The 9,261-nt window shown below is 42.6% G+C and overlaps 2 protein-coding genes across 2 annotated transcripts; both read left to right on the forward strand.

Annotated features, from left to right (window-relative positions):
• Positions 1 to 5,727: 5,727 nt before the first annotated feature.
• Positions 5,728 to 7,485, forward strand: LOC124688408 (protein FEZ-like; the record flags this gene model as incomplete). The annotated part of the gene is made up of 3 exons (XM_047222092.1): positions 5,728 to 5,914; positions 6,650 to 6,954; positions 7,411 to 7,485. Coding segments are annotated over exons 1-3 (567 nt in total), but the record flags the coding sequence as incomplete, so codon positions are not given.
• Positions 7,486 to 7,581: 96 nt separating this feature from the next.
• On the forward strand, positions 7,582 to 8,082 carry LOC124691163. The gene has a single exon (XM_047224434.1). The coding sequence runs from the start codon at positions 7,582 to 7,584 to the stop codon at positions 8,080 to 8,082; it is 501 nt and encodes a 166-aa protein (XP_047080390.1).
• Positions 8,083 to 9,261: the final 1,179 nt, after the last annotated feature.

A 9,261-nucleotide genomic window follows, 5' to 3' on the forward strand; every position in this document is an offset into this window, starting at 1 on the left:
CGTTGTTCTCAATGCGAGCATGGTGTTGTGAGGCGGTCATTCGGGGGCCTTCACCTCGGGTGTTCGAGCATTAAATTCAGGTGTTCTAGGGTGAGCACCTCCATCGGCCGACGGTGAAGCATCCTTCTATCTAGGATGAGAGGTCATGAGCCTACTTTAGTAATGGAATCGATGACATGTAGTGTTTGACACCTAGAAAATGGAGAAGGCATGACTCCCATGGTCGGTTTGTCTCCCTCTTGTGCCGTCTTCTTCCTCTATTTTGGTGCTCTGGTCACAGACGAGGGCTTTGACAATCTCAAGTTGTGTTTTTTTTCTTGAAGTCTAGTTGTTTGCTTGCTGTACCGGTATGCATTGTAAGTTGTTTTCCGACACCTATCTATCATGTCTAGAAGAAAGTAAACCCTAATTCCTAAAAAAAATAGATAAAAGTAAACGACAATATTTTACCCTGCTACATTGAGAGAGGTTGGCCTATTTATATAATAGAGGATACTTGACCAAGAAGAGCTAGGGGTTCGTGGGTGTTACCGGTTTTTGAGCTATCTTGGTCGTTATTAGCCTCAACAAAGAAGAACCCCATGCGTCGGTGATCCCTGACATAAATCTCGTCGCAATTGAAGCAAAATCTATAACAACAACGTTCAACCAACTTAGCTGGAATGAGGCATTGAACCTATTGTGGTGGGGCTGGCTCTGGAGTGGCCAACAACCGAGCAAGTGCTAGTTGTGCTAGCGGGGAATGTATTGTAACTGTGTTGGCCGTAGGAGGATCAAAGGGGCACAAGCTCCATGTAGGGCCAAAAGATTGGTGTAGTTAACTATTGCAGGACATTGTTGTTGCGCATAGTCATAGGCCTTGGAAAAGGAGATGGTTGATGGTCGTTGAAGCTCGATGTTAATGCGAAAACCATCTGGCAGCCTTCAAAACCATTTTTGATATGGTCATAATGGCTCATAGTTGCGATGCATGAGCGCTAGAAACCTATTGGTGTAGTCTACGACCGAGGAAGTGAACGACTGACATGCTGCCAACTCGTCAAAGGGATTCGCGTGAAGCGGTGACCCAAACTAAACGTGGAAAACCTTCTTGAACTTCTCCCATGCCGACAAGTCAAAATCACGCTTGGGCTATAAGTACCAGAATTGAGCATCATTGGTAAGGTGATACGATGTAGTCCAGACCTTATCGCCCTCGTTCGTTCATTGTCCATGAAGAAACTTCTCGACCAATCCATCATAGTTGGAAACTTGATCTTGTGGAACTAGGGCATGCCAGAACTGAACGTGGTCCTATGTGATTGTTTGGCAGGGGTGAAAGGGAGCTGATGGGTGGGTGGATCCATAGACGATGGGTTGGGTAGGGTGCGCAACCAGACCGGCGTAAGAATTGGGCTAGCAGGTGGATTCATGAAGGTGGCGTTGATGTATGGTTGCTGATACAATTGATGATGGTAGGGCTACTTCTGGTAAGTGTGAGGCAAAATTAGGGAGGGATTGGTGTGGGATTCGAGCTAAAAGGTGGGGGTGCGAAGTGGCTCAACATCGAGTAAGGAAATGGGTAGAAGGGGTAAAGGGGGGAAACGGCTAGTGTAATGGGAGTGGTCGATCTTCCTAGTGGCCAAAGGTCTGTAGGTAGCGACAATGGTGATTCCTCTGCTGGAGAAGGGGCCACTGGAGGTGTTGTTGGCAAGGGACGCACAAGTGGCGTCATATGCTGATGTTGCATCCGCCAAATCTAGTGGTGAGGGGCAGGCATTGTTCGAGATCCGCCAAGCGCTGCACCATCCGGGCAAGGAGGACCTAGTCCTTCTCTAGTTGGTGTGTGAAGGTCTCCAATCGCTTCGCAAACCTTCAATTGCTCCACAATCTCGATCTTAATTTCTTTTCATGAGATTGTAGATGGCACTGGTATTAAATTGGAAGAAACTAAACAAGAATTGTTGAAAAAAAAGATAAAGTAAACGAAAATATTCTTGTCTCCTTTATTGGGAGTGGTCTCCCCTTTGTATAATAGACAAAACTTAACCAACAAGTCAGTAAATCTACTCAAACCCTAATACAATCGACTTGACTCTTTTCTAACAAAGTAGTTTAATCAATTAGGACTGTAATTAAAATTTATTGGTTGACCGAGACTTATCTTATTATCTTAGAGCACGGTCATCTCCGGCCATTAGATTGTCTGTCATGTGAGTTATAAGTGGGCTGCAACTTAGTTTTCTAGTTGCAAGTTAGTTGCAACTGAGCAAATATATTTCTAAAGGTTTTATTTGCATCATGATTCATGTTAGCTAAATCAGGGTCGAGAATTAGTAGCTCTCGCTCGTTAACTTAAGGCCGAAGTCACGACTTAGATTTATAAATATATCCAGGTAGAAAATGCATTTATACTTGCACTCTGACAAGAGCTAATGTATGCTCATTATTGCTTAGAACTGATGTACTCTCTTGGGTACAGTTTTAGCACGTGCACACGCAGTTTAAAATAAAATTTAATCATTAATTTAATTAATAAAATATAAATTATATACCTACAAAAGGTGTACCATTAGATTCATATTCAGAAAACGTTTCCAATGCTATAATTTTTGTAACACATAATTTATATTTTATTGATCAAAATAATGATTAATGTATTTTCTTAAACTATATGCGTGTCTGTTAAACTGATTCAGGAGGAAGCAGTAATCTACATTCAGCGACGTTCATCAAGAAACAGTCTGATTCTGAGCCGTTTTCCGGTGTGGAACTTTGCCAAAAACGCCAAGTTTACAGGGCCCCAGGGAGCCACTGTCCCACGCCACACGTGCACGGTGGCGACGCCGATGTTACACGCACAAACACACGGGCCCGAGCTGCGCGCATCGATTGGCCGCGTAGGAGGAAGAGTACAAGGGGATTAAATTTGGGGTGTGTACCCTGGAAACATGGGATCCTGGATGCTAACAAACTTATTACATGGGTCACGCGTGCCAAGGGGCATGAGACGGAGGAGACTTGAAACGGAAGGGTTTGACTCCAGCCGCCCGAGTAGCTAGGGGAAGCAGTAGGTAACACCAAACGAGAGGCCGCACGAGTGGTTTCAGGCACACAGCCCGATCAATGTCAAGCACGCAAGCAAGATCTGAGAGACAAAGACAAGCACCATACCTACATACTCCATCTATAGGAGCTGCGTCTAGCCGACCGGTTAGTTACCGATTCCATGACCATTTCATGACATTATGATGCAGACATCTGAAGTTTTGTAGGTGTAAGAACTTATCAGTATACACACCATCAGTAGAAGAACTGCATGTGTTCAATCTTTAGTGGTCACCGACAAGTGGGTCCAGCACTCCTAGTACTCTACAACGAGTATGAACTCTAAAATCTCAATACTACTACGTACAGAACTTCATGGGTTTCCACAAACCGACTTATAGCTTTCGTCTCAGAGGTTTGACCCTAAGACGGTCTATAAGCCCCCTATTAGCAGTAAACCTCCAGCATCATTTAAGTCGAAGGTCCTTGCACTGTTGGGTGCTTGGAGGACAGGGTTTGGAAAACTTGGGCCCATGGGATTTTGGGTTTCACCATAGTTTTTCTTCCTCCTCTCTCTGGCAGGAGGTGAGGAATGAGGGAGGTTACGCTTGGATCCATGCAGGATTTTCGCATCAATGTCTGTAGAAGTCCCGGTGATGCGCCCCATGCAGCACGAATGGGCAAGCCTGAGTTTTCCGGTTAAAGTATGATGGCATGTGACTACGATGGTACCCTAGTGAATAGTGGTGGTGAGCATCTTGATTTTTCCATACTTTGGCTTCTTGCATCTTAGCATGCAGCTGGCTATTTCTTGCATCTTAGCATGCAGCTGGCTATAGCCCATGAATCGTACAAACATCAGATGGATACATAAAATAGATCCCATGCAAAACTACTTATTTACAAGAGCAATATATGGATTTATGGATTAATAGCAAGAAATTAAATCAAAACATAAGAATGTTGGCTAACCTTTGCTTGAAACTGGAATTGGTTGGATAGGTTAAATAATCAAGAAAGGTATGCACCCTAAGTCCACTGCAAATGATGTCTGGGCCATAAAATACAGGAGAAGTTAAGACTTTCAGAGTAGTGACAACCGAACGCATACAAGCATTGTCCCTACAAGACAAAGGCAGTTAATCGATTGCACATACAAGATCCTTGTCCGTAACACATCAGCAACTAATACATCACTATCCATAGAGTAAAATAATAGCCGAGGTCAGGTTTAACGCAAGTTTGACCCTTCGCAAGCTTACAATGGCCAGAGACATTAGCATATTTTTTAGAAAGATAAATAATTTTGCTATATATGGCTCTGTCCTTTTGGCTTTACTCTAGGGATGAGAAACGTGTATTACTAACTTAAGTGTACTGAAAATACTAGTTCACGTAATTTGCCATTTAGAATTCTGTTTTTCTTTATGCAAAGAACTCTCACTGGAAATTTGTATTTCATTACATAAAAGACGATTAGATTGCAAATGTAATAGTTTGCCAGCTCAGAACTCCCACTCCGTCTGCTGCAATTCATACATGGGTATCACAGAAGTACCAAAGCCTGAACTGTTTTCCCTGTGGATCGAGTTCAATATTATGAATGAGGAATAATGCCTTTCTTCTTTGAAACATGATGCATGTACTAGAAGTAAATTTTCTTCTATTTTCTGTGAGTTTCAAGTGCAATGTTAGGAGCACAAAAATGAGCAAACAGAATATAAAAAGTCCTAAACTCATCTTTTCTTCAGTTCAAGAGTTCTCTGATGTCCCCCGCAAACAAAAAGAGTTTGCTTTGAAAGGAATTTTTGGATCAGGAGAGGAGATCAAAGGTATATGTTGATACCAATGTAAAATATTGATGCTGTCAGAGGGAATTAGACTCGCAGTGCTCCAATATAAAACTGTACTTGGAATTTGGAAGCCTCTTGATGTCTTGGGAATTGTTACTTATACATCAACTATAGATAACTCAAGGAAACCATAATTAAAAATAATAAGCTAGCCATCTACTGGGCTAAGTTATTCTCCCAGAAGGCTTAATTATAGCAGTAACACGTATGTCTGAACTTTGTCAGCTGCAGAGTAAAGTTAATTAATTTAGTCCCAAGTAATCAAGATAATGCTAATCCCAAAATGGACCCAGAATCTGTACAGCTCATTGAGATCCTCGTCATGTGGTAAAGACCAAAGAGACCCTACAGAGTTCAACAATGGTTGATTATTCTAAAGATCTGCTATAAGAACCTGTTCTTGCGTGTGTGCAAAGGTGTGAACAATAAGCCGAATAGTAGGAAGAGGAAACCCTACAAAGGGAGCAACCAAGAGAGCTAAGTTCAACTCTGGAACTTAAGACCAAGCTTATTTTTCTTGTTAAGTAGCTGCAAGACAGAGTACCGTCATAGTTTTTTTGCTCGCTTTGGCTGATAGAAATAGGCAGTACTTAGAGGTAAATTGTTTAGGTTTGAAGCTAGGAAGTCGCTGTTGTATGTCAATCTTATGTCCAGTGATAGAACGTTCTCCCTCTTCTATCCTCAATAATCAGTAGAAACCCAGAACCTTGCTAGTTTCTATCCAGTAAAGTCTGACCTTACAAATCAGCCATTAGGGTTTAGTACGTCCCTGATAACCATAAGTAGGTTACACTGCTTGAGCTAGTTACTTAACACCCAGCTAGTGGTTGTTCACGGTGGTGGAGCTATGGAAGAGATCAGAAGTGATGATATAGAGAAGCAAGATGAAGCTATGTTACCTGGCTTCAGGTTTCATCCAACGGATGAAGAGCTTGTCAGGTTCTATCTTAAAAGGAAGATCCAGCAGAAGTCTCTTCCCATTGAGCTTATTAGGCAGCTGGACATCTACAAGTTTGATCCATGGGATCTCCCAAGTAAGTTCTATAAATCCCTTGTCAACTATCTTTTGTTTCTCTGCACAGACCGATAAAGAGAGATGAAGTCTATATTCAATGATAAGACTACTATTGGTACATATTTGTTCTTTCTGTATGGTTGGCATGAAGTATGCATGCTCCATCTTTGAAACCTCGTATTTTGGTAGATATTTTCTTTCCCACTCGATTGTTTCGGAAGAGAACTCTCACGATTTTGCATGCATCTTTTGGTTACTGTTTCTTTGAGGTTGTGCTCAGCAAATAAGAGAAGTTTACTACATCGGATTTTTGTTTTTGTTTTGGGTGTTAACCCTAGGAAAATATTTATAGTATGATTTTCAGGTCAGACATAATAGCAGCTTACTCATATAATTGTTTTTGGAGTAACCACTAAATAGTTGCATGCACTTTAGCACAGAAAACTAGATGTATGTTATCACACAATTCCATTTTTGAGTTTATATGATCACCCATGCAGGTTTCTTATATGATCACTATCGTTAAGCCTAAATAACTGACTAACAGGTTTAAAAGTTGAATTCTCCAGGAGAAAAAAGGCAAGCAGGCATGATTCATATGCAATTATCACTTCACATTCTTGACCAAAATAGCACCAAATTGATAAGCCTAACTTAACTGACCTGTGGTTACATATGGAGTTTCACGATACACAGCATGAAACTTGTTCTTGGTGACAACTACTTACAAAATTAATTACTTTTCTGAATGCAGAACTAGCAAGTACCGGAGAGAAGGAGTGGTATTTCTACTGCCCAAGGGATAGGAAGTATCGGAACAGCACAAGGCCTAACAGGGTAACTGGAGCTGGCTTCTGGAAGGCCACTGGAACCGACAGACCAATTTACTCCTCCGACGGGAGCAAGTGCATAGGCTTGAAAAAATCGCTCGTCTTTTACAAGGGTAGAGCGGCCAAAGGCGTTAAAACCGACTGGATGATGCATGAGTTTCGGCTGCCATCACTCACCGATCCTTCCTTTCCACAGAAGAAGCCACTGGAGAAGACTATTCCACCAAATGTAAGCAATTTACATCCTGCAAAATTTGTGAGAAACAACTCTGAATTAGTGACTAAGCATGTAATTATAATGCGAATTATGTGGGATAAAAATCCACAATATATCCTTTAAACCTGTAAAAATTGCTACCACTTCAACATTACATGTCTTCCATATATACTGAGATAATATGCAATATATTTCCTTTCAAAACTGATATCCTGAAATATAAACTCCAAAATGCGAATAAAAACTAACTGTTGCACCATGGTGCCTGGGCACCACGAATCATAAAAGGATACTTCTTATCCCTCCGACAGCATTTAAGGTTCAAACATAGTAATTTTTTACATATCACATACCAATTTATTTGATATTTCATATACTATTGAAAGTGTAAGATAATAGTAAATAATTTATCTTTCACAATGAAAATCACTAACCAGCATTTTTTTCCTAATTTCCCCTCATGAGCAGGATTCCTGGGCCATCTGCAGGATTTTCAAGAAAACCAACGCCACAGCACAGAGAGCGCTCTCACACTCATGGGTCTCTCCTCACTTATCCAGCACAAATGGAACCTACATTCCTCCTCATTTGCAAAACACACATAGAAGTCGGCATGCCTCAGAGAACACATCATCCGCAATGACAAACATCATCTCCTCCAACATACAGTTCACTGGCAGTGCATACTTTCCTTCAGTAGTTTCCTCCTGTCAGAACACACTCAGCATCATTGACAGCATCAGCAGGCCAGCTACATCCATACTTCTCCCTCCATCAGATGCAGAACATCAGGCCATGAGTATCCTCTCAGCAATCCCGCTTGATCTTCAGGCTGGGATGGACATTGCATCTATGGTTCTGAACCAATCTTCCATTACACTCTCCAACATGGAAAGATCAACTCCCACAAACATTGAGTTTGCGCAGCCGCAACAATGCAACAGCAACATGATCAACAGATGCATGGTCGACTTGCCTGATATCAGCAACAACGTCGACGGAGCTCCACGGTCCATCAGTTTCCCGTACAACCTGCAAGGTCCACTTTCTGATGAGTGGAGGGCGACCGTGCCTTGGGACTCACTCCCTTGCACCACTGAGGTCACCACGAATTACCAGCCGACCAAGTGCTACACTTGATTTGTACTCTGTAGCAATGTAGATTTTGTTTTAGAATGCAGTAGAGAAAAGTAGCAATGTTGATTTGGTTTCAGAATGCAGTAGAGATTAGTGTCTGCCTCCATCTGCTAGTATTACTGTTAGCATGAAGAGGTATTAGAAATTCGGTCTGTTAACAGTTGGGCAGTGTTAGTGACCAGCGCCAGCGCCAGCCTTGGAACTAGTATTTCGATCTGTTAACAGTGAAGCTAACAGAGTTATTAGAAAGCAATGTACCACTATGTAAGGAATTAGCATGCATTCATGGAACTGATCACCCTTCTGTGCAATCTGTTGTACCTCTCTCATATGTAAAGCTGTAAGCGCGATTCATTTCCAGTTTTGTCCATAGTTGCATGTACTGCAGAATTGTGCTATGTATCTGTTTCGACGAGCTATATACTACTTCGTACCTCTGATCCTCACCACTTCACTATTTCTCAAGAAATTATACTGAGTATCTCTGATCCACTCGACTTCATCTTTATTCCCTCTAGTATTTGAGAACATGGAGAGTTGTCGGTGCACATACCTTGTGCAGAAAGATCGTTTGTATCAGAAGAAACGGCTCGCTTGCATGACACCATGTTGCGAGCGGCAGAACTTGGGTTCTGAAGTGGCGGGGCTTAGTAGAAACTGGTTAGTTCACGACGCATGGCGGCGTGCGATGCAGTTCCACGGCGACAGCGACGGCGCTGGTGCTGCCCCGTTTGCGCACCGGCGCGAGGAAGTCTCGATGGGGGCATTTCGCCGAAAGACTGGCGCGCCCCCCAAACCGGGGCTTGCGGTCTGCGATGCATCAGAGCCGCTCGCGCCATGGAAGCACTGTCCCTGCTCATATTGAGTCTGCGATCTCGACGGAGCAGACGGGGAATTTTTTTGACGTTTCCGGCGGCCGGCCAGATGATGCAGGAGCAGTTGCCGGCCTGCCGCCAGGACATGCGGAGAATTTGATGTTTCAGATTAGCACAACAAGGCCACTGAAATTTATCGCTCAGATTGGATGGTACAAATGGGCCGACATCTATTGCAAGGGCCTGTTAAGGATTAGACAGGCCCATTTGAGAACGTTTGGCCTATTCAACAATCATGAGCTCCCAATCCCATCTAAAATAACAATCATGAGAAAAAAAAACAATAATAATGAACCTGTGGAAGTTG

This window comes from Lolium rigidum, chromosome 2 (genome assembly GCF_022539505.1).
Source record: "Lolium rigidum isolate FL_2022 chromosome 2, APGP_CSIRO_Lrig_0.1, whole genome shotgun sequence".
Lineage (NCBI taxonomy): Eukaryota > Viridiplantae > Streptophyta > Magnoliopsida > Poales > Poaceae > Lolium > Lolium rigidum.